The sequence below is a fragment of the Mesitornis unicolor genome, unplaced genomic scaffold (genome assembly GCF_000695765.1).
Source record: "Mesitornis unicolor isolate BGI_N332 unplaced genomic scaffold, ASM69576v1 scaffold46499, whole genome shotgun sequence".
NCBI classification, from domain to species: Eukaryota; Metazoa; Chordata; class Aves; order Mesitornithiformes; family Mesitornithidae; genus Mesitornis; species Mesitornis unicolor.
In genome coordinates this window covers 1-24,832 of record NW_010208787.1, presented here as the reverse complement: position 1 = coordinate 24,832, position 24,832 = coordinate 1, and the positions used below count along the sequence as shown (strand labels likewise).

Sequence of the window (24,832 nt, the reverse complement as noted above, 5' to 3'; positions counted from 1 at the left end):
TTCCCTACTGCTGTCCATTTCTCGTGTTTTGCAGTTATGGAGATGCCAAGTTTCACATGTTCTGCTTGATCTAGACATCTCCTTGTATTCTGTTAACTGGGATCTTTCCATAGTAGTCTAACTCATTGCTTTAGGTCCATTTCTGGTTTCTCTACTCTTCTTCCAAAGAGCCTGAGAGTTTTATTGTGTTTGGCATTAAGGACATTTGCTGTTGCTGGCCTTCACCTTTCCCTGATGGCGCTTTTGCAGCCTCAGCAGCTTGGGGTTCTGCCCCTGTCTTGGCATTACTTTCTCTCCAGTTGGACGTGGTAGTCCCAAGCAGTTGAAAGGGTGCTAAAATCGGATCAGGAAGCCTCTGATAGGAGAGAGGAATTGATGGCAATTTTGGTCCTAGGTGTGACATTCCCATCTGGAGAGATGCAGCAGCAGCTGGTCAGCTCTTTGTACAGTGAAAGCAGTATCAAACCTGGAGAAGTGGAGTATGTTGAAGCTCATGGGACAGGCACCAAGGTCAGCTTGGCCCCTTTGGGTTTGGAGTGTTTTCTTCCTTATTTTCTTCCCTTGCATGACCTGTCACACTTTACCATCAAATTATTCTTTGTTTTTGCAACATGAACTATTATTTCTCCCTTCTGGCAGTTACTAGAATGTGCACTGCTTCACCTCTTCTGATTTTCTCAGTCTTTCAGATTTCTCGTTTTTGTTGTGTTTTGGAAGTGCTTGCTAATAGCCATTCTGATTCTTTTCCTACTAGGTTGGAGATCCACAGGAAGTAAATGGCATTGTAAATGTCTTCTGTCAATGTGAGAGAGAGCCACTATTGATTGGATCAACCAAGTCAAACATGGGTCACCCAGAGCCTGCCTCTGGGCTTGCCGCATTAGCCAAGGTAACAAGTGGCTTGAGAGGGAAAATTGAGGAGCGAGGGGAAACACAACAGTGTGTGGGTTTTTTAATGATTGTTTGTTTTAAGGAAAATTTGCACTGATCCAGGATAAGATGTTCACTGGTAATGAGAAGAACTCAGGTGATTTTAATGAATTATCTACTTCTTGCTTCATCTGCAAATACTTCTAGAAGCTCAGGTGGCTGTTCTGCAAGCTGGACACAGATAAATGCCCAGGTGCCCTGTGCTGTGTGCTCACACCAGTGTGTGCATGCATGCACGCATGTGCGCGCACACACACACTTTAGTTCCCCCTTCCTGCTGGATTTTTACAGGAGCATAACTGCTCAGAATAAAGGCTTTGGGATCACTTTATTGATTATCCTTATGCTGGACGTTCCAACAGAACTCTACTGTAAGTCATTTGGGTTTCAGAGGCATACAAATAGAGGGATTTAAGTGTTTGGAGTAGTTGGCAATGACCGAAGATAAGAGGCAGTGTAGGCTTTCAGTGCCAAAAGAGTAGCTGATCCTTCTGGCTGTTTGTCAGGGATGTATCATCTCTTGCTTGCTTCTCTTATGTTGGAAAGATGCCAGGTGAGCTCTTTGGGTTGAGGCTGCCGGCTTGAATAACTGGTTGTCTTAGCAACCAGCCCGTGAACTGTTGCTGCGGGCAGACAGTCATCTATTGGCTCTGGCTGCTAAACTGCTTAGCAGAGAGCTGGCTAATGTACACACTCGGTTGTAAGCTTATTACTGACAGCCTTAGAGCCATGCAAATTGAAGTCATGTACACTGTCACTGCTAGAAATTTAGGCTGTTTAAAGTGGTTATTGTGACCTGAATACATAGCTTGTGGTGAATAGGCTCATTTGCAAATAAGTCATGGAGACAGCAGTGTCCGACAGTCTGTGGAGGAAAGTTTACTTTTTTTTTTTAAGCACCTCTGTCTCTCAGACTGACACCTTCTTTATAGAAGAAATGATAACCAAGTCATAAAATGAACCACTCGATCCCTGCTGTGGTGTACATTATAAACAGTTTGTTTAGTGCAGTTCTGCTGTGGCCTGTCAGGACAGGATCATAACTCTGAGGTACTGTTTCCCTGTCTGCGTTTCTTGGGGAGTGAAGCATTGCAAAGACAAGGGCCACAATTTTATTTTGAAGACTTCTCTGACACCGTGTTTTCTCGCTTTTTCATCAGTTTTCTCACTTAGCTATGTATCGGGAGAAGACCTTTGCTGCAGGCAGGAGCGCATGACACTCATCGTGCCTGCAAAAATATCTTTGTGCTGTGCTTTTGTTAAATTGTGTTAGGTCTCATTTCCAGATCTGGCATCTTGAAAGCACCTGAAGCTTTGGAAGGGTATTGGAAGCTCTGTCTTTGTTCTCGATTCTTTGAAAGTTGGGCAGCAGTTGGTATTTTAAGAGTTGGAAGTTGATCAGACATCCATGAGACCGAGCCAGAAACTACAGCAAGCCCGCTGTCTCTTAGACAGTAACTCTCTTGGGAAGTCTGCAACTTTCACAACTGTTTTCTTTTGGAATTCCTTAGAATGCTCTTATGTGAGACGTCAGCTAGTGCAATAGATTTTGAAAGCGTCCCGTTTCAGACTTGGAAGAGAATCCATGTAGATAGATCGGAAAGAAACAAGGGCTTGCAAAGGCCACTTCAGTGCAGTTGTGGTAGGTTAGGGAAGACTCTGAACCTCCTGTACCTTTGAACTACTTAACCTGTGTAATTACTTGCTGTGCAGCAAAGACAAAACTTCATGGCTCTGGTGTACGTTCCTGTACTGTACTCTCAAACTTGTGTAGAAACAATGACAGACTTAAAAGTACAAATATGTATGCTTTGTAAAGCAACAGCAAGTTTATAGTGCATAGCGTTGCAGGTGTAGGACAGTGTGCATGAAAATACTTAGATTACAACATTAAACACGGTGACTGGCTTTGAAATCATGCACTTAACGCGTGGCTGTTCTCCCAGGTAGGCTGCTGTGTCTGATAGTCAACTTGGAAGAACAGCTCCCAAACCAATATCTGTTTCTCTGACCATTTTGGGTTGGTGAAGGAGCTGCCAGATATACAGAGCACAGAGTGTTTGCAACTGATCTTGTAGTCTGGTTTGCTGGACTTGTACCATAGAGGAGTATGAGCTTGGTGTCATGATCTGTTTGTAGAGGTGCTGCTGAGAGAAAGGAGCTCTTGTTTTTTTGGCACAGCTATTAGAACTTTTCACGCTGTTTCGATACTTCCCTTTGGCTCTGCCAGTTCTGACCAGTCTGGTGTTCCTACTTCTTTTTTGATCAAGAAGACAAGAAATGAGTGCAAAGCAGTAAGCAGACTCCTTTACCAGTGCTTCAGCTTGGCTTTTTTGCAGCAAAGGCAGAAATGGAAGCATTAGTTGTGATAAGGAAGAGCACGTGTGACTGAGGAGAGATGAAGCAGAGTGTGATGAAGGGACAGGATCTGAAAGGGGAGAAAGAAAATGTGATATTCTTAGCCAGAGTGCTTTTCCAGCAAGATTGCATGGCTTTCTAGTCAGAAAGGGTGTGGAAGCTAAACTTAAAGCTACCACCCTCACTTTCACTGCTGGCTTCCTGCATGGACTTAAAATTTGCCTAGGTAAGGTAGGTACTGCCTCAGTAACATCAGTAATGTTACTCTCTGAAGTGTTTATCCAAACATAGATAGAGCTGCTTCAGTGTATGCAACGTGGTCATTTATAGTAAAACAGTAACAACAAAGGAATGTTTGTTACCAGAAAAAACGTGGAGCGCAGAACACTCTGTTTTTCGTTCCAGGTCATTCTCTCTCTCGAACATGGGCTGTGGGCTCCAAATCTTCATTTCAATACCCCAAATCCAGATATTCCTGCCTTACAAGATGGCTCTCTGGAGGTAGTTTGTAAACCAACGCCAGTGAAAGGTGGCCTTGTCAGTATCAACTCTTTTGGCTTTGGAGGTGCTAATGCTCATGTCATTCTAAGGCCAAATAAGAACAGATGCCAGCCTCTGGAGACTTGTAACACGCCAAGACTGGTTCAACTTTGTGGCAGAACCCAGGAAGCTGTGGAAATACTAATTCAAGAGAGCAGAAAACATGGAGGATGCAGCCCATTTGTAACCCTGCTCAGTGATATCTCTGCAGTTCCTGTGTCCTCCATGCCCTACAGGGGCTACACACTGGTTGGCACTGAGAACGACATCAAAGAGGTTCAGCAAGTTCAAGCGTCTGGCAGACCGCTCTGGTACATCTGCTCAGGTAGGTGTGCAGCAGTGGGTCCAGGCTTCTGCATTCCTCTGCAGATCTGGGGTTTGAGCAGTTGGGCCCTGCACGCGCATGTTGTTTTCCGCTCTAGCACAAGGAAATATCTCGCAGCCCTGTGATATGTATAGGAGGGGCTTATGTTTTGTGTGTTTTATCTAATCCTTCCAACTTTGCTGTCTTCCGATGATGGCAAAGTCCAGTAAAATAAAAAGCAGTGTCTAATTTAGAGGATGTTAGAGATGTACAATGTTTTCCTCTTAGAATTCCTTCGCTGCCAGAGCAAGTGTGTGATGTCTGCCACATTTATGGAGCGTTACTAGAGGTCACTTTCCCCTTCCTATCCTGCAGGCATGGGAACACAGTGGAAAGGTATGGGCCTGAGCCTCATGAAGTTGGATTTGTTTCGTCAGTCTATATTGCGCTCAGATGAGGCTTTGAAGAGCACAGGCCTAAAGGTCTCGGACCTGCTTCTGCAAGCAGATGAGAACACTTTTGATGACACTGTCCATGCATTTGTTGGACTAGCTGCTATTCAAGTAAGATGGGGGTCATGGACTCGGCCTGCGTAAGCATGCTCTGCTAGTGTGTTTGGCTGATAATGCTATACCGATTAATGGCAGCTCTTTTGTGTAATCAGCAAATGGCAGCTGTTTGAAATATCTCCCTGATAGGAGGGAGTGTGTTGCGTCCTTGACAGTTTTGGGCTCTGCCACTTGCAAGATGCTTGGACAAGTAATGATCTAAACTGATTTGCGTCTGTATCTATGTGTATATGTGGGGCATTTTCTCCTTTTAAGAGACTAAGGAATGTTTGTGCCAAGGAACAAGGTTCTCTAGAACTCCTTCTAAAATCTGTTCTGCAAATAAACTAAGTGATGCTAAACGAAGTATTTTTCAATTCTGAGTTTCAGTGTGGGATTCATTGTTTCTTAATAAACTAGAGGCAGAGCTTTTAAAGAGATCTGGGAAACTGGTCTTGCCTCTTACTTTGTACAGACGTGCTCTTGGCTACCTCCTGTTGTTGGAAGTAGCTTCTTAGTGGAAGCTACGTAAGTAGAGAGGCCCAAATGATACTGGAGTCACGTAGAGATTCTTAGGATTGCTTTCCTGGAGGGGGAGAGCAGTGAGGCCAAGATGAATGTCTGTACCAAAAAGCCATTTTGGAATGTACTCACTTCTGCTGTATGCCTCTTGAGGCCTGACACCTGCTCACTCCAGCTGGAGTCACTGATCCTGCTTTTCCTTGCAGATTGCCCAGATCGATATGCTGAAAGCTGCAGGTCTGCAACCTGATGGGATTTTGGGCCACTCAGTGGGAGAACTAGCTTGTGGCTATGCAGACAACTCCTTAAGTCACGAAGAAGCTGTTCTTGCTGCTTACTGGCGGGGGCGATGTGTTAAAGAGGCCAAATTGCCCCCAGGAGGAATGGCTGCTGTTGGTAGGTATACCCTTACCAAAAGAGCAATACAGGAAAGTATATCTGATCCGTTGTATGGCATTGGGATGAAGTGGCTCTGAAATAATCTGTAAAATTTTGGCTACTGTTGCCTCCTCTTTTGATGTAGAACAGGTTATTAAAGTTGATATAATGGTAGTAATCTGTGACCTGGAATATAGCAGAATTTTGGTAGGCCATCCAAAACTAAGTGAAAATGGAAAGATTTATTGACGGGGGACCAATGACAGAGGCCTGATGAGTAATCCTCTTGAACAGAGAGGTGAAAATCTAAGGCACTGGGTTTTTTGGCTTTCTCTGTATACGTGTGTGTGCGTACACAAACATGTAAATGTCTAAATTACTTTAGAAAAGGAGAGAGTTTTCCAATTGTCTACTAGACTAATGAGATGTGAAACCAGAAAGCCACTATTATGTAGGGGTCAACTGGCTAGTGGAACTTAACGCCGTTAGAACTTACTTGAGCCTGAGAGCACTTAGGAAGAAACTTTCTCCTGCACAAACTTTGCTCAGTGTTTCTATAAGTCACAGTTTTGTCCACTGTTGGGTGAAATTTTGAGCTTTGGGCCCAACAGTTTTTCTTTGTGGTACAGCTTCATGGTGACTTATGTGTTTAAAAATAAAATTATTATTGGTAGAATTGTTGTTCTTCTGTTCCTTACTATTGGATGCAGTGGTCAATTAAAAACTGAAGCACTTCAGAGAAAAGCTGTTGCAGGTCTAATGCAGTATGTTTCACTAGATCACTTGTTGTAATCCTAGACTTCCTACTTTTAACTAGTACTGCAAAGGTCTACCTACCTAATTTAGCTTCATTTTCCTTGATATTAAGTATATAGTACTCTTATCACAGAACTTACCTCAGAATGCTACGTACATGTTTTTCATAATCTGATGTTGAGTTCAAGCTCTTCCTGTGACTTGTATCCTGTGTATGAAGTATATGACCAGAAGCTGCATGCGTTAAGCTAGTTTAAGCCACTAGAGTTGTTGATGGATATTTTGTGGCTCTTGGTTTCTGTGAGTCAAGCTTGCGTGTTCTTTCTCCTGTTCTAGCTTGGGATTGCTGAGGGCAAGATGAGACAAAACAACCAATTCTGTAGCTTCTTTGAAAGTGTCTGGGTTCCCCCCATCCCTTAATGGGATGTTACAGAGATTCAGTCCTCTGTTCCTGTGCTCTGTATCACAGTGAGAAATCTCATGTTAGAGTCCTGAGATAGATACCCTTAGCTTTTGTTGAATCACTTCTGGAAAAGGGGGGAAGTCTGTCTTTCTCTTAAGAATCCTTCTCAGTTTGACAAAATGCTGAATTAAATGCAGTGACTGTGCAGTTAAGATTGCCTCCCCTTGTGAGGCGCATTGCTAGACGTATTTGAGTTGTCCTGAGATCTTCCTTCTGCAGGTCTGACGTGGGAGGAGTGTAAGCAACGCTGTCCTCCAAAGGTGGTCCCAGCCTGTCACAACTCTGAAGACACTGTCACTGTTTCAGGGCCTCTGGTGAGCAGGGAACTGGTGGAGTGTGTACTGGGATTGTGACCAGGACCTGTGAAGTTGTGGCTCGAGGAAAGTGTGAAGCAGAGTTAACGCTCAGCTGCGTGCAAGAGAGTGCTGGATTAAAGTGGTGGGAGGGGACTTGGTGCTTTGTATACTCTTAAGGACTCAAATGTTTTGTGAGAGGGAGTGATGTTAGTGCCCCTCAGTAAGCTAGTAATGAAAGATCTCTGATGCTGAATAGTTCTATAGCCATGGGCATAATGAGTGATAAATTCTAAGACTGTGAAGGGCAATAACCTCATCCCAAATATGTCTCCCCTGAAGGGGCAAGTGATGAGGGGCATGGGGAGAATACAGTGACTTGTACAGATCCCAAATACCTTGTAAACTTTTAAGTTTAGTTCACTTATATTCCTCTTCTTAGGACTCTGTGAATGAGTTTGTAGCCGAACTGAAGAAGGATGGTGTGTTTGCAAAGGAAGTGCGCAGTGCTGGCGTTGCATTTCATTCCTATTACATGGCCTCTATTGCACCAGTGCTGCTCAGTGCCCTGAAAAAGGTAAAATTGCCAAACTATGGCTCGCATGGCTTAGCTCGGGCACCTGGATTTGAGTGTAGGTGGTGCTGAGCTTACGGAGGTTCCTTCCTTTAGAAGGAGAGGGAAATCTCTTGAAAAGCACGTAGGCCTCTGTGAGAACTAAGGTTTGAAGTCCTCTGGCCTGAAGCAGAAGGATGTCCTGAGCAATCAAACTGAGAAAAAATGGCCTGCGAAAAGGAGGGGCTGCTTGCTTTTGCTTGTCTTATGTTACCTTTTACGTGTAACCCTTCCTCCTGTCCCTCTTGCTTGACTGTCTGTAGGTCATTCCGCGCCCTAAGCCTCGTTCAGCACGATGGATCAGTACATCTATCCCTGAATCTCAGTGGCAAAGTGATCTGGCGAGGAATTCCTCTGCCGAGTATCATGTGAACAACCTGGTGAATCCAGTGCTCTTCCACGAAGGTCTGAAACATGTTCCAGAGAACGCTGTTGTGGTAGAGATTGCTCCACATGCTCTTTTACAGGTATTGTATTTGATTGTGTCAGTATGGTGTTATATTGATATACTGCTGCAGGAAGGAGACTGAAGGTCTGAGGACTAGGGAATACTGCCTTCCTTGCCCTTTCCCCCTTCCTTCTAAGAACACTTCCTCCAGTACTTCTGAGTCTCTACCAGCTGTAATATTTTCTTGATTTTTTTTTTTGGCGTGATTTTTTTTTTTTTTTAATTGGGGGGCAGGGGTGTATGTTAATTTTTTAAAAAATAAAAAATTCCCATACACTACCACTTCCGCCTCCAGCCATTCACACTGTTACCTTTATTAGTTGCCGTGCATTTCAGATAGCCAATAGTCAGCTTTCTGAAATGTGCAATGAGTAAGAAAACAATACCATTCGATGTAAGGGAGAGTATATGTGAAAGTTGAGGTGGGGGAAGAAATTAAAGACTAACAGGCCTTCTCTGTGGAAAAAAAATCGATTATCACCACCTATACATAGAATTTGGTTTGAGGTTCTTGTCCTAGCAGGTAGTGGCTGGTAGTGGTGTTTCGCCTTCTCCTAGACAAAGTGGTAGTAGAGAGACCACAGGAGCTTGCTTTCTTCATAAATTAATTTCCCTTAATGATCAGATCGTTACTCCTTTCTCCCCACCTCATTCGACTTGATCTTTGTGGCATTAGCTCCATAGTAGAGGATGTAGAACATGTACTTGCTCCACATGATCAGTGCTGTGGTCTTGTGCCTGTCCCTTCAGTCTCAAGGACTGGTCTTCTTTATTTGGTCTGTGGTGTACAAGAGTCTTAAGAAGAATCATAGTTACTTGCAAATCAAGTTTAATAGTTCTACAGTGCTTCTGAGTTCCAAACTAGCGTGTATTTATTATGTCATGTTAGTCTTATTTATGCTTTAAAGTCACTTGAAGGGAGAATTAGAGCAGAGCTTTTAAATGAGACAGATATTTTTCTTTATAACGCTTTACACATCACGTTAAAATCATTGTACAGTTATGGACTCTAAGACTAAAGACTTCATCAGCTGGGTTTGGGAGTGCTCTGATTTTTTTTCTTCCCCCTCTTCCATCTCCCATTTAAAGACTGGGGGCTCCACAGTTCAAGAGGACATACAGTTTGGGTTGGATGATCAGGGCTGTGTTTTTTGATTTAGTAGCTGTCTCTTGGAAAAAGCTCTAGGATGCTTCAGACTCAAAAGGACTGCATTTGGGAGTGAGGGCCTATAAGGTGTGTGCGGGGGCATGTGTGTGCGCGCGAGAGAGAGTGGGAGGCTCAAGAGGGTGATCTTGCCGTTCTTGAAGTGCAGCTTTAGATTCCACCTGTCAATCTGCTTGGGAAAGGGAGATTTGTGTTTTGGCAGAATTTAATGAATTTTACGCAGGTTCTGCCTTACCAGATGTGCAGCTTCTTGGGTTGCTGGAAGGGTATTGTGCTGGTCTTGCTCTTCCCCGTTAAAATGGTTCTAGCACCTAGCACAGAACTCTTGACACAGCAGCAGAAGTGATTTGAGATATATAGAGAAACTCGGAGACAAAGTAGGAAGTAATGCCTTCTACCAATGACTTATGGACTCTACTTGACCAGGCTATCTTGAGGAGAACTTTGAAACCAACTTGCACCATTCTACCTTTGATGAAGAAAGAGCACAAAAATAATTTGGAGTTCTTCCTAACACAGATCGGAAAGATTCATTTAACTGGGTAAGGAGACTTAAGGGAGGAGGGTGAGTGGGGTATCAGGAGAGAATTCAGGTCTCTTCTCTAGCATGCATGTCTTCACAAGGATTGAAATACTCCTTCAAGAAACTTGGGCAAAGAAATGGGATGTACATCTGTGTTTTACATGTTTAACATGCTGTTATGAAATGCTGCCTTGGGTTAGAGACTACTTGGGCTGGGAAGGTACCTTTTAAAGAGGGAGTCCCATTTTAGATGCCTAGGAACCTGGACCTAGCTCTTGGAAAAAAAATTGCATCTTGTAGACTGTTAGAATTACAAATTTGGCTGCAGTAAGTGTTCATGGTACTCCTGGAGAAATCTCAGACATGGAGCCCAAGACCAATTACTGTCTGACCTCCAAGTATTCTGGTCACTTCCCTCCCAGTGCCTTTTTTTTTAATCCCACTCCCTTCTGCTCCCTGCACCACGCACACTGTCTTGATCCTTTTTTGTCTTCCTAGGATAAATGTTCTTGGAAATAACTTGTTCCCACTTGTGGAATACCCTGTCCCAGTGGGAACACCCCTTATTTCTCCATGCATCAAATGGGACCATAGCCAGGACTGGGATGTTCCAAAAGCTGAAGACTTTCCAGCAGGTTCCAAAGGCTCTGCATCTGCTTCGGTCTACAATATTGGTGTGTTTGTCTGGCTTTGTTTTTGTTTTTCTTTCTTTGATTGTCTCTTTCCTGCTTTACCATTGCATTTCTTTTGTAAAACTAGGAAAAGGATACTCAAAGCAGCATCCTTGAAGGCATCTTCTGAAGCTTAATGTTTGGTTTAATTTGGATTTAGAAAGACTGGATCTGCTTCTGAAACAAGATGAAAGAATGTGAATAGAGAAGTAAACTATCTTGATTCAGACTCAGAATATATTTAAGAGCTGCATGTTGCCAGGCAGGAGAGTTTGGGAAACCACTACAACCTCTTGTGGACATTGAGGAGAAAATACCTCTTTATTAGCATACCTCTTTATTAGCATGTTTTTATTTTTACTCTGCTTTTTATTTTTCAACAGATGTGAGTCCTGACTCTCCAGACCACTACTTGGTTGGTCACTGCATTGATGGCAGAGTCCTGTACCCAGCAACTGGGTACCTGGTACTGGCTTGGCGAACTCTGTCACGGTCTCTTGGCATGGCTATGGAGCAAATGGCTGTTACATTTGAAGAAGTCACAATTCATCAGGCAACTATCCTTCCCAAAAAGGGTGAGTGAGAAATGTTGGTTCAGCTGCAAAACTGTAATGAAGATGAAGGGGGTGGGAGGAAAGAAATGCAAGGGGAAAGTGAGGAGGAACACAGGAGAGAATATAAAGAAGAGTGCAGCATGACTGAACAAGGAATTGAATTCATGCAGTCAGGTAGCACACGCTGTGGTCGTGTTTATTATGTCCTGCGCACAGTGAGTCTGCAGATGGTGAAAGAGAAGACTCTGCTTGGAGATGGTAGCAATGAATGATCTCACAGCCCTGTCTTCCTCAATGTTTCTTGCAGGATCAGTACAGCTGGAAGTAAGACTCATGTCTGCTTCCAACTGCTTTGAGGTGTCAGGGAATGGGAATCTGGCTGTGACGGGTAAGTGAAGGAAGTTAAGTGTATGCACTGTCCTACTAAAATCCATTATTTATGGCCACTGATGTTACTTATTCTTGCTGCTGTGCCCATCAGGGAAGATTTCCCTTCTAGAAAATGCGGCTCTGAAGAACTTCAATAACCAGCCACTTGACTTTCAGACTCAAGTAGACACAAGCTCAAGGTCTGTCCTCCTTAAAGAAGACATTTACCAAGAGTTACATCTGCGTGGATATAATTATGGACCAACTTTCCAGGGCGTTCTGGAATGCAACTGTGAAGGTAAATTTACTTTCTATAGAATGATGAGCATCGTTACTGTAATGATGAACGTTTGATCTTTTCATTGTTTGAATTAACGGTCCACCGGACTGTGTTTTGTGTTGGTAATTATACATTGTGTGATAATGGAGAGCAACCAAGAGTTCTGACAGAGCATGGGGAAAGTTGTTATCTCCAATGCAGAACCCACTATTGGAGTTTACAGGGGAAGCTGGATACATACAGCAGACTTTGCATTTGAAAAGCAGTGACTTCTGGCATCTGCTGCATGACAAAATCAGTGAAGCTTCCCCTTCCTCTTTTGCAGCAAGTGCAGGGAAGGTTCTGTGGAATGGGAACTGGGTCACCTTCCTTGACACCCTGCTACACGTGATAATCTTAGCAGAGACCGGGCGCAGTCTACGCTTACCCACCAGGATTCGCTCAGTGTGTATTGACCCAGTGCTGCACCAAGAGCAAGTGTGCCAATACCAGGACGATGTAGAAGGTAATGTCTCTTGTGCTTGGGCTTTTGCTGGTTGCTTTGACTGCTGTGTGGATGAATGTATGACTTCCTAAGAAGTAGGGATGGACTCTGTGGGACCCTCTTAGTCTCCAAGCCTTTCTGTAGCTCTGTAACAGAAGCTGCTATTCTCCAGCTTCTGTATCAGTCTGACAACACTATTCATCTGATCACCTTGAATAAAATAATTGTAGTGTTTGATGCAAACCTGCACTTTTTTTCTGACTTTCAGCTTTTGATGTTGTTGTGGACCGCTGCCTTGACAGTCTTCAAGCAGGAGGCGTTCAGATCAGTGGTCTTCATGCCTCTGTGGCACCACGACGACAACAGGAACGGATCCCCCCCACCCTGGAAAAATTCTGCTTTGTGCCCTATACTGAGAGTAACTGTTTGTCTTCCAGTGTCCCTCTTCATGCCTATCTGGAGCACTGCAAAGGTAGAGTGGGGTTGGTTTCTTGTCACACTAAGGAAGCCTTCCAGCCTGACAGAAGTGCCTGAGAGAAGCTGTTAATGCTGCTTCAGAGCATCTAAGACATAACGTGTTCATCTCTGTAGAAGATTTCAGCAGGAGTCCTATGTCTGTACACTTGCTAGAAGCTAAAACCTACCTCTGTGTGAGGTATCTCTAGAATGTGGGTAGAAGTAAAGCTGTGGACAGGGGCATCTACCCTTCTTTAACAGCTATGCAGTGTCAGATGATGCAACGCCCTCTGCAAGCAGAGAGGCACAAATCATCTTCTTTAAGGAGAGATCCAGCCTAGTTGCTTCAAACGCTGACATAAAGGGCCTGATTCCTTGAATCTAGCTTTCTTGTTTTGTTTTTCCCTGAAAACTGCTGAGACGGGGAGATAACCTGCCTGTTTCTTGTTTGGTTGTGAGCACAAGAGCATATCCAGGGAGGGAACGTGGCTTAGTAAACACCAGAGAAAAGTTTGTGTTTGCTGCAAGACAAGATTAGGCGCAGCTTAGTCTGTTGTGAAACTGGTAGTCCAGTACAGTACTCTTTGAATGGGGAGATATCCATTCAGCTCATCTCTTTAAGTTGTTTGGGTTTGTTGGGTTGGTTGTTTGTGTTTTTGGTTTTTTTTTTGTTTTGTTGTTCAATTTTTTTCAAGTTTTTACTCAGCTGGTGAATTTTGCTATATCTTGAGACAGCAGTTTTGTCAGTGTCCAAATACTGTCCCCAAAGTTTCTTACATATGGGATTTTTATGTTAATTTTTTTTTTGTAATGCTGTTTCTGATCTCAGTCAGGATGAGCTACTTTCCATCTGGTTATATAGCAAAAATGCACTTTAGAATTTTTTTCTATCTGCAGAAATTTAGAGTTTCCCTCTACAACTCTCTAAATCACTTAGAAGTATTCTGTTAGTTGCCCTCTTTCAGTCAATCTTGCAATAGATAAGTTTGGTGGTTTAGACTGTCTTGCTACAAACCTGATTTGTTGGGGGGCTGTGACTACTGCATAATATGTAGTCATACAGGAGCACGCACTGTATCTTTGTGGCTAGGTTAATGACACAAGATGCTGTAGTTTGCAGTGCTGATCAGCTGGTATAGCAAATGAGGACAAAGAGGAAAAGAAAAATAGGAAAATACTGGAAAATCTGACTCTTCCCTTCATTTAATCTTCTATTCCATAGATCTGATCAAGAGTTTACAGGCTAAGGTGGCAGTGCATGGGGTCAAGTTACTCATCCCTGGATTGGAAACTACAGTGGCTGCTGCAAAGTCCTCACCCATACAGAAGGGCCTTCAGCATATCCTCGCTGAAATCTGCCATCTGGAACTGAACGGAAACCTCCATTCTGAGCTGGAACAGATTGTGACTCAAGAGAAAAAGCACTTCCAGGACGATCCTCTTCTCAACGGGCTGCTAGATTCTTCAGAGTTGAAGACTTGCCTGGATGTGGCATTGGAGAACATGACCAGTCACAGGATGAAGATAGTAGAGGTTAGCTGGAAGCATGAGATGGGACCGCAAGTAGTGTTTCTAGGCCTTCCTGTGGCCTGGTGGCTTAGTTCTGTTGCTCCAGTTATCATTATGGATATCATTCATGTTTCAACTTGGCTTCTCCTTTTCCTTCCCCTTCTTTTCTCACAGGCTCTTGCAGGAAGTGGACATCTGTTCTCTCGCGTCACAAGTATTCTGAATGCTCAGCCCCTGTTGCAGGTGGACTACGTTGCCACTGACCGCATCCTGGAAACTCTTTCAGCTAATGAAATAGAGCTACAAGATGCTGGAGTTTCCTTTAGCCAGTGGGATCCATCTAGCCTTCCCTCTGGAAATCTGACCAATGCTGACCTCGTGGTATACAACTGTTCAACAAGTGTTCTAGGGAACACCACTGAAATTCTCTCTAATCTGGCAGCTGCAGTGAGAGAAGGAGGGTTTGTTTTGCTGCACACCCTTCTTAAAGGAGAAACTCTTGGAGAAATTGTCAGTTTCCTTACAAGTCCAGATCTGCAGCAGAAGCACAGTTTCCTGAGTGAGGTAAGCCTCCTGGAAGGACAGACACTTCCTGAGTGGGTAGTCTGGAGTCTGCCGCATGCGAGCGCACTTGTGATGAATGTTGAGTGGACATCGCTTCCATCGCTGTCCATTGAAGCCCTGTGCAGAAATGTTGTAAACGCTTCTTCAGAAGAGAAGAGTTATGAATTTCTACATAGTAGGTTGGAAGAGTAAACTCTTGAGTTCAGTCAGGAAAGCCCTTTCTTAATGCATTGGAATGTATTCCTTGTCATTTGTCTATCTGTATAATCCATATGAAAATACTGGCCAGGACAGTTCCTTTATAACTAAAACAATGTGCTGCGTTGTTGGATGGGGTAGAGCTTTATCATAGTAGGATCCTAAAATGCTTCATTATCAGAATGTCTCTCTCTTCCTTTTGGTGTCAGTTTTGGAACGGAGACTTTACAAACCAAAGTTAAGTTCTAACATTAAAGTCCTCCCAGAAGGGAAAGCTTTTCTCTTGTACTTTGCTTTTTTTTTTTGCCTGCCTTGCTGATAACTTAAAACCTAGATTTGTCATAAGTGTTTGTAGCCTGGTATTAGCAAATCCCTTGGATGAGATCCGTGTGAGTTGTATGCGAGTTGAGTGCAACTTCTCTAAAGAAAATGATACGATGTGGATGAGAGTGGGCAGGACTTAATATAGCTCTTAAATTTTCTGGATAGGGACACTGTTCCTAGTCCTCCATATAAGTGATCGTGCTGTAAAAACCTTTTTCTTTTTTGTCTGGCATGCAAAAAGCAGATGGATTCTTTTCTAAGAGGCTGCAGTTATCTTTATTTCATTCAAATAGCATAGCCTCAATATTTCTATATATGCCACACATGCATTTTCATTCTCTAGTTTTTCTGAAATGCTCTTTCAGTGTAACTTATGTGTATAGGTGTTCTGTGCTAGTAGTTGGTTGCTTCTCCCCAGCTCCCTGCAGCTAAAGGATTTGAGTGACTTGGTTTTTCATGTTTCCTCTGTCCTGCTTTACTTTTTCTGTTGCAGACAGGGCTTTTGAGACACAGACTGGGAACATCTTGTTGTGTTCACTTCTGTTAGTTTCTCTGTTGGAATCTGTGCATTGTGTTTGTCTGTAGAGGTGTGCCTTACTGCTGGAATTAAGGTCTAGACACGTTCAAATGACCTGTGAGATTAGACAGCATGGCCACTGCTCTGTTTTTTGCCCCCCAGTAGTGTGGTAAGACTAGGTCCCTTACCAGGGGTTCAAGATACTCATGCAACTGCTTTCTGAGGATGTTTTAGGGAAAAAGGAATAGTCTAGACATGGATAAAATACTTTTGTTAGTCAAATATATATTTGTACTGAGACAATACAGAAGAGATGCCAAGATTTCAAGGAAAAGCAGGCAAAAGGTGGAGAGTGCCTGTTCCTGGTGAAGCAGTCTTTGAGGAGACTCAACATGAAGTGTAGATATGACTTATTTTTTAATTGACTTTTGTCTTCCCTGTTAATTATTGTTTTACCTGATTTGACAGGCACAGTGGGAGGGCTTATTCAGCAAAGCCTCACTGAATGTGGTTGCCATGAAGAAATCTTTCTTTGGCTCAGTTATTTTCCTGTGTCGCCGGCAAGCCTCTGCCAAAACGCCTGTTTTTCTGCCAGTAGATGAGACCCATTATAAGTGGGTTGAATCCTTAAAGGTAAGAATTTCTGTGTCCCGTATATCTGAATTTCCAAATCATTACACTTTTTAAATGAGATATTTAGCAGCGTTAAAACAAGTGTGTGTGTGAGTGTGTGTTCAGTTTGTTTTCTTAAAATAGAAGTAATTAATCTCTGCCTTAAGGATACTGGGGCTATTTCCTTTCTGTGATTCCCAGTAAAACAGTTTGAGGTTTGTCCTGTAGGAAATCTTGGCTGACCCATTGGAGCAGCCTGTGTGGTTGACTGCCACCAGCTGTGGAAACTCGGGAATTTTGGGAATGGTAAACTGCCTCCGCCTTGAAGCAGAAGGCCACAGAATCAGGTACGTTAGCGTGCCCTTGAGTCACAGATGGAGATGAGATTTTTTTTTTTTTTTTTTTTTTTTGCATTAGCTTCTCTTCAGGTCTATAGCAAAACAAGCAAAATGACAACCCTTTCCTTCTAGGTGTGTGTTTGTTTCCAACTTGAACCCTTCATCAGATGTCCCACCTGTGAGTCTTTCTTCCCTGGAGATGCAGAAGATTGTTCAGAGGGACCTGGTGATGAACGTGTATCGTGATGGGAAGTGGGGCTCCTTCAGGCATCTCCCGTTGCAGCAAGGTGATTCCTTTGAGGCCTGAGGATCATGTGCAGGGCCTTGAGTCTGAATGGACTCTGAATAGAAAATGAATAGCTGTTGTTCCTACAATTATTTTTATTTTATTTTTGATGGGTAATTTGGAATGCTTCTGCTCCTGCTCAGAGTGAGCAGTCTCTGTTACCATGAGAAGGGCTAAGCTCTCTGGGATATGGGTAGTATTGCAGGGTAAGAAAGGACTCTCTGGAGAGCAAATGGAGGAGGAGGAGGAAGTAATTATACAAGGAATTTACTCACTCTGGAAAGCACGTGCCCGTGTTAATGTGCATGAAGTTCTTACTGTTCCTTCTTCTGCAGCACAACCTCAGGAGTTGACTGAATATGCCTATGTAAATGTGTTGACTCGTGGAGATCTTTCATCTCTTCGTTGGATTGTCTCCCCGCTTCAACACTTCCACACGACTAATCCCGATGTTCAACTCTGCAAAGTCTATTATGCATCTCTCAACTTCCGGGACATTATGCTGGCTACAGGGAAGCTTTCTCCAGATGCTATCCCTGGTGAGTTAAAATAAAAGGTATTGATATACTGCTCTTAGTATTTATTCACATAGTATCCTGAATGTTAGCTATGGACTGGCTAAAGCGTATATCAGTTTTTGTTTGGCAAGAAAACATACTTTTGAAAAGGCAGTATAGCCCTGTACTTGACTGTACAGCAGAAACTCATAGGTTTTACTTCCAGTTGCAGTCCCATTTTTCATATAGCAAAATTAAAAAACGAGGAAACATTACTAGCCCCATTGCATAGGTATCAAGTGTGAGGTGAAACAACTTGATGGAGGTTCCAGAGATGGGCAAGGCACATACCAAGGTGAGAATGTTGAAGCTTCATGCTGCCATGCTACTGAACATGCTTGGCTTTTATGGGAGAAAAACCAACGTGAAGTAATCTCCAGTCTACAAATTAAGGTGATAATATCTTGCCTTGCAGTCAGTTAAGAATTAATGTAATGTCTGTTAAATGGTTTTAAAGCTCCCTTTAAAGGAGAGGGGGAATGGAATATGTAAAAACTGTGTTCGGAGATTCTTACAGGTGACTTGACTAGGGCTGGCTTTCCCTTCATGACTGAGGTTAGTCCCTGCCTGAAATGAGACTTGGCAAAAATTAAGATTTCACAGTAAAGCTATTTTTGCTGTGATTTTCCTTTCTAGTTTATGTATCCTTCTTTTTTCAAGGAGGAACAGAAGTGCCTCTGAAATGTGATATATTCAATGAAATTTCTCAGATGAAAACTGAAAACTAAAGCAGTATTATCAGGGATAAAGAGTAAGATTAAATGAGACCAAGTCCTTTTCTGCTTTCTTGTAGCAGCTCCAATGAATCACTAAGTGTATGCATGATAGACAAATCCCATTATTTCTTCTGTCTCATGGGTTCCAACTTTCAGGAACTATTGTTGTAGTCAATTCTTGACTAAGGGATTTTAGCAGACAAATTTCCTTCTTAAAATGCACTGAATTTCTTTCAGGTAACTGGGTTCTGCAGCAGTGCATGCTGGGCATGGAGTTCTCCGGACGGGACCTGGCTGGACGAAGGGTGATGGGACTGCTGCCAGCAAAGGGGCTGGCCACAGTGGTAGACTGTGACAAGAGGTTTCTGTGGGAGGTGCCTAAAAACTGGTAGGTCAACTTCTCTTTTCGAGTTTGTGCATGTAGTTAAGATTTGCCTTTATGCCTGAGGCTGGTGACAGCCCCGATCAGACCCAAAGAGTGGATTATCCTCTGGGAAATGATAACAGGGCTGTAGTCTCCTGAGAAGCTCCAGGATTTGGCTTAGATCCACCGCAGGAGTTGAGCGCTCGTTTTTGTACTGTGACTTGCGCAAGGTTCTCGTCTCTTTTTTGGGCTCTTAGCTCTGTGTGTTTCAGTACATGCAGGGATTTCAGTGTTGGTTATGTTACTGATTAGTTACTAAAATATTTTTGCGGAAGGATGGTCTGTCTTGGTAGTTTAAATTTTCCATTGCAGAAAAGCACATTTAATCTGGAGAATCTAGCAGTCTCTTCCAAGGCTAAAGATATTGTCTGTCTTTCACTTTGCTTCTTAGGACTCTGGAAGAAGCAGCTTCAGTGCCTGTGGTTTATGCCACTGCTTATTATGCTTTGGTGGTTCGAGGTGGTATGAAGAAGGGTGAGAGTGTCCTCATTCACTCTGGCTCAGGAGGTGTGGGCCAAGCAGCCATTGCCATTGCTCTGAGCATGGGCTGCCGTGTCTTTGCTACTGTAGGTGAGCACTGAGGGCCCAGTGTTATGGGGAAAAATACATCTATTTAAAAAGAAAATATTTTTATATATATAAAATTGAGTGAGGAAATGTGTTTGTGCATGCACGTGTGTTATATATAAAAATACATATTTACATGCATACTTTTTTCTCCAAATACGATCTCCTGTAATTTTTTATCTGGTTTCTAGACCGAGAACGGGATACACGGTAAATACAGCTGCTGGCTATGCACTTGAAAATTCCACAGTACAGACAAATTTTTCTACATCTGTACACTATAATCAGAAGTATGGAAGAAGATCAAGGCTTCTTCATTTTCAATTCAGTAATGTGATCAAAAAATATCTATCCATTGTAAGGCTTGGTCTGTTTTTCTGGTCCTTGGTCTATCTCGTAAAATGTGCAGTAACAAATAGACAGCCTTTGTCCTAAGTTTTGACACCTTGAAAGCCTGAGAGCTTTGAAGCAAGTGCTTGATGGCTGCTCAGAACAGTCCCTGAGAAAAGATGTGTAGATGAAAATGGGCTTTTTCATAATTAAAAAAAAAAGAAGTACTGGAGTACTGGCATCATTCAACCTGTCTTCTGTCTTCTACTTCCAGGCTCCACTGAGAAACGTGAGTATCTCCAAGCGAGATTCCCCCAGCTGGATGCTAACAGCTTTGCCAGCTCCCGAAATACTACATTTGAGCAACATATACTGCGAGTTACCAATGGAAAAGGTAAGTTCAAGGAGAATTTTTCCTTCTCTTGTCAGCTATGCCACATTATCCAGTTGCACTTTCTGAAGACAAAATAAGTCCCCAGAATACAAGGCTAGGCTCTCGGCAGAGTTGAGTTGATGAAATAGTTGCGTCTCCTTTCATTGCAGGTGTCAGCCTCGTGTTGAATTCCTTGGCAGAAGAGAAGCTCCAAGCCAGTTTGCGTTGTCTTGCTCGACATGGGCGCTTTTTGGAAATAGGGAAATTTGATCTGTCTAACAACAGTCAGCTTGGTAAGATGGGGTATGAGGAAATGCATCTCATTAGGTTTAAGCAAGCCTGACAGCACAACCTATATACTATCTTACGACAGACTAATCTTCTAACTTAGAAAAGCTTTTAGCTGGAATACTTGTTTGACTTTTATCACTATCATCTTATGTAGTCTTTTCAACAGTACTTTCCTGGGGAAGCATGGCACCCAGCGTTTTTCTGGAAGCCTGCATAAAACATGCAAAATAATTAAGTTACCATCCTCAAAGTCTTTCTTTAAAATCCGTATAGGATGTGCTGTCCACAAAGTGTTTGGACAGGAAAGCAGCATTTGTTTCAGATGGCACTGTTTACCGCTGTGTCTGTTAGCTTGTGGACTTCATAAATCTGTCAGACTTGACTCGTAAACTTTTGGGGGTGTAATGTATCCATTTGTAATAGACGAGTGCACTGTAAAACTTAGCAAATGAAATTCACAGCTATACAAGCTGCAGTTTTGCCCTCTGTTCTGGGTAAATGTGATCATTTGTAGAGTGAAAGTAACTGGAGTTTTTCAGGTAACTACAGAGAACCTGATCTTGAGAGAACCTTTAATTTTTTTGTTTCACTGAGTATTTGTGCCATTTTGAATGGAATACGATTGTTCCAAGTTTGAAGGGATCTGCCGCAATCATCTGGTCCAACTGCCTGACCACTTCAAGGCTGACCAAAAACTAAAGCTTATTATTTAAGGGCATTTTCCATGTGCCTCTTTAAACACCAACAGGCATGGAGCAGCAGTCACCTCTAGAAAGTCCATTCCAGTGTTTGAACACCCTTTCGGTAAAGAAACTTTTCCTGATATCTAGTCTGAACCTCCCCTGATGCAGCTTCGAGCCATTTCCACATGTCCTATCACTGGATACCAGGGAGAAGAGATCAGCATCTCCCTCTCCACATCCCTTCCTCAGGAAGCTGCAGAGAGAGATGAGGTCGCTCCTCAGCCTCCTTTTCTCCTGACTAGACAAACCCAAAGTTCTCAGCTTCTCCTCACAGGTTATTTCTTCCACCCCTGTCACCAGCTTTGTTACCCTCCTCTGGATGGATTTGAGGGCCTTCACATCCTTTTCTAAATTGAAGGGCCCAGAACTGCCCATAGTGCTTGAGGTACGGCCCCACCAACACTGAATAAACGAGGGTGATGCCCTCTCTGGCCTGGCCGGTCGTGGTGTGTGCAATGCACCCCAGAGCGTGGTTTGCCCTCTCAGTGCCAGGGCTCACTGCTGGCTCTGTTGGAGCTGCTGCTGACTGGCACCCCAAGGTCCCTTTCTGCAGGGCTGCTCTCCAGACACTCCTCTCTCAGTCTGTACTCGTGTCTGGCATTGCTCAGTCTCAGGTGCAGAATCTGGCATTCATTCTTGCTAAGTTTCACGTCACTGCCCAGTGTTCCAGTCTATCCAGACCCCTCTGCAGGGTCTCTTGTCCCTTGAGAAAGTCAACAGTACTTCCCAGTTTTTGATGGCACAGGGGCAAGATTAACTTGATTTCTCTTGGATGAGAGCACACATTTTAATGTTATAATGTGATGTGTTAGCGAAAAATTAAAAGAATGCTCCCCTGTTGTAGAATGGTTGCACATAGCAAGTGTTGATTGTCATCTCTTTAATTACGTTTCAAAAGATCTTACTATCATGAAAGGCTTCCTATGAGGAAAAGTTTCCTGTGGCGCTACATAGGATGTACATGGGATTCTAGCTCCTCTTAACTCAGGTGTCACTAGGCACAAAATATCTTTTTTAATATCAGACTGCCCATGTTGTAGCTTGTCCTCTTGATACACAGTTTTTGTGAGTGGAGTGGGCTCTTCCAACCCAAACCGTTCTATGATTCTGTGATTCTAAACTGGCCTGTTCGTAAGAGAACAACCCAATTAATGCAGCATTTAGCAAGAATGAGTTTGGAAAATGTAGAATTTAAGCTACTAATGACTACTTTATCCTCAATCTTACGCTACTGACCTGGTTATGACCTGCTGCTGCTGAGATTGCAAAGCAGAAGATAGGCTGCTTTGCAGTGTCAGCAGCATCAGGTCATAACCAAGTTGCTTTTTTCTAGGAATGGCTCTCTTCCTCAAGAATGTGGCATTTCACGGGATCCTACTAGATGCTATCTTTGAGGAGGGAAACCAAGAGTGGGAAGTAGTATCAGAGTTGTTGAAGAAAGGCATAAAAGAGGGTGTGGTAAAGCCTCTGAGGAGTACAGTCTTCGAAAAAGAAGAGGTAGAAGCTGCCTTCAGGTTCATGGCACAAGGAAAACACATTGGCAAAGTTATGATCAAGGTAATGAGATAATGACTTTGGTTCTCCGTTGCATCTGTCATCCTCTGTAGGTGACTGTATTGGATATTTTGATCCAGTTCAAGTTGAAGTTGTATAACTAGGACAGCACAGTGTTACTGTTTTTACTGCTTACATTGTAACAGATGTAACTGTCAGTTCTGTCACTGTTTCCATAGGGTTCATTCCAATTGGCTGGAGGTGCAGAGCATGGAAAGATGATAAATGCATTGTGTATCTCATCTTTGCTTCTTTTTTTTTACTTAAATCTTTTTTTTGGGTTGGGGGGAAGGTCCAAGAAGAGGAAGAAGAATCTGCTTTAAGAAGGTGTGAACCAGTTAAGATCTCCGCTATCTCCCGAACTTCCTGTCCGCCTGCCAAGTCTTACATCATCACAGGGGGCCTAGGAGGGTTTGGGCTTGAGTTGGCACAGTGGCTGGTTGAGAGAGGAGCACAGAAGCTTATACTGACATCTCGTTCTGGCCTACGAACTGGTAAGCAAAATAAAGGAACAGAGAACGTGACTGCCTTTCAGTGGACCTCAGTTTGTAGTTTTTCTCCATTTTAAAGTGTCCTGTAAGCAAAGAATTCTTGATCTCTTCTTTCCTCTCATGTATGTATTCTCTCCCTTCAAACAAGCTATTGAGGATGTAGCTTGATTTCTTTCCCAACTACTTTCCTCTTTTCTATGCTTCCTAATTCTATCAGCCCGTTTTCCCCCCAGCCAGGATTTTTCTGCAACTTTACTTCTACCCTCTCTACAAAGTCTGTATCCAGCTACCTCACTGTCCTGTCCAATGGCTGTAGCGTGGTGGATCACATGCCACAAGGAAAGGCCTGTAAACTTGCTAAAGATACTCTGTCTCTCAAGTTATGTGTGTGGATGCTTGCTCTTGCTCCTTCAGATAGCTCACCTGTAAAGATGTACCCTACTACTGAATAACATCAGTAAGCATTTTTACTCAGTTTTAAGCCATTGGTTTGGTTACAGTCACGTCATTTGAGATTCCTTATTGGTGGTAGTCTTCAGTGTTTCCTCATACAAATTCAGTCATTACAGAACTTCTCTCTGATTCCTTCTTTTTCTTTGCAAGTTCACAATTGTACCACTTGTGCTAGCACATACATCAAATACTTCTCAAGTTCTGGTTGTGCTACTGTAATCTGTTGCCTTGCTCTAATCTAGCCATTCTTTCCTGTCTCTGTGCCCAAACTCTTGTAAAGTTTAATTTCCCTTTACTTCTCAGTTTTTTCTTCCTTTTCCCCCACCCCTTATGTACTCCCAACTCTGTTTTCCTCTTTGATCTTTTTAGAATATTTCTGAAAGTTAAGTGATTTCTGTCTACTATCCAAGTTTTGTCCGATTTTCATCTTGTAGCTGAATTATTTAGCTATTCAGTTCCTCTTTAGTCAGAAAAATGTAAGGAGCAGGTTAACCAAAGCCCTGTGTTTTGAGTGCTTAATCCCATGCACTGTTCACCTTTATTTTTTGTAGGCTACCAGGCTAAACGTGTTAGAGAGTGGAAGGCACTGGGAATCCAAGTGTTGGTATCTACCAGTGATATTGGAACACTAGAAGGAACACAGCTATTGATAGAAGAAGCTTTGCAGCTTGGCCCAGTTGGAGGCATCTTTAATTTGGCTGTGGTAAGTGACAAAAATGCTTAGGACTTGTAAGAGACAGCAGTCATTCAAGTGGCTTTTTTACTAAGAGCAGTCAGGCTTCATAAAGTTTCAGATTGCCCTCTGTGTTGCAAAGGACGCTTTGCTTTGGCCTTATCTGGTGACTAAGGGCTTACGGGTGTGGACTCTTGATCTGGGAAGCAACGGTGTTTGGCCAGCGGGCTCAGTTCTGGGGCAAGATGGATGTTGCCCAAGATCTCTGGGGACAAGAAAAATTTCATACAGACCTTGCCAGTTGAAGGCTGCAGTGGCAGTATGGAAAAAAAGCAGACTTACTGAAAGCCATGTTGTCTTTGTCGTATTTCAGGACATTCAGGATATATCTGTATTGTAAAGTTACAAAAATATGCATTGTGTAGTGATATCCTCTCATATCTTAAACCACGTGGGAAATCTAAAGAGAACTGGAGATACTGAAACTGCGCTTTCCCCCCCCCCCACCTCCCTGCCTATTCCCCAATAGGTCCTTAGAGATGGCATGATTGAAAATCAGACCCCGGAATTCTTCTGGGAGGTCAACAAGCCCAAGTATTCAGGCACCCTTCATTTGGATTTGTAAGTGTATGATCTTCAACAAGGCCAAGTGCTGGG

At 43.1% G+C, this 24,832-nt stretch overlaps 1 protein-coding gene across 1 annotated transcript in view; it reads left to right on the top strand.

Moving 5' to 3' along the window:
* The window catches only part of FASN (fatty acid synthase), a gene marked incomplete at its 3' end in the record, with an annotated part of 29,450 nt that extends 4,654 nt beyond the window's left edge, over positions 1-24,796 (top strand). The window contains exons 6-34 of the mRNA XM_010192622.1: positions 395-510; positions 755-889; positions 3,694-4,153; positions 4,508-4,695; positions 5,409-5,598; positions 7,019-7,113; positions 7,535-7,669; positions 7,969-8,172; positions 9,745-9,860; positions 10,340-10,515; positions 10,896-11,087; positions 11,374-11,454; positions 11,548-11,733; positions 12,041-12,220; positions 12,468-12,671; positions 13,878-14,188; positions 14,339-14,728; positions 16,236-16,400; positions 16,608-16,726; positions 16,850-17,004; positions 17,339-17,542; positions 18,514-18,664; positions 19,092-19,270; positions 19,872-19,991; positions 20,141-20,263; positions 22,338-22,561; positions 22,851-23,052; positions 24,054-24,205; positions 24,705-24,796. Of these exons, the coding sequence (XP_010190924.1) occupies positions 395-510; positions 755-889; positions 3,694-4,153; positions 4,508-4,695; positions 5,409-5,598; positions 7,019-7,113; positions 7,535-7,669; positions 7,969-8,172; positions 9,745-9,860; positions 10,340-10,515; positions 10,896-11,087; positions 11,374-11,454; positions 11,548-11,733; positions 12,041-12,220; positions 12,468-12,671; positions 13,878-14,188; positions 14,339-14,728; positions 16,236-16,400; positions 16,608-16,726; positions 16,850-17,004; positions 17,339-17,542; positions 18,514-18,664; positions 19,092-19,270; positions 19,872-19,991; positions 20,141-20,263; positions 22,338-22,561; positions 22,851-23,052; positions 24,054-24,205; positions 24,705-24,796 (5,245 nt within the window). The remainder of the gene's footprint in view (positions 1-394; positions 511-754; positions 890-3,693; positions 4,154-4,507; positions 4,696-5,408; positions 5,599-7,018; positions 7,114-7,534; positions 7,670-7,968; positions 8,173-9,744; positions 9,861-10,339; positions 10,516-10,895; positions 11,088-11,373; positions 11,455-11,547; positions 11,734-12,040; positions 12,221-12,467; positions 12,672-13,877; positions 14,189-14,338; positions 14,729-16,235; positions 16,401-16,607; positions 16,727-16,849; positions 17,005-17,338; positions 17,543-18,513; positions 18,665-19,091; positions 19,271-19,871; positions 19,992-20,140; positions 20,264-22,337; positions 22,562-22,850; positions 23,053-24,053; positions 24,206-24,704) is intronic.
* Between the last annotated feature and the right edge of the window lie 36 nt (positions 24,797-24,832).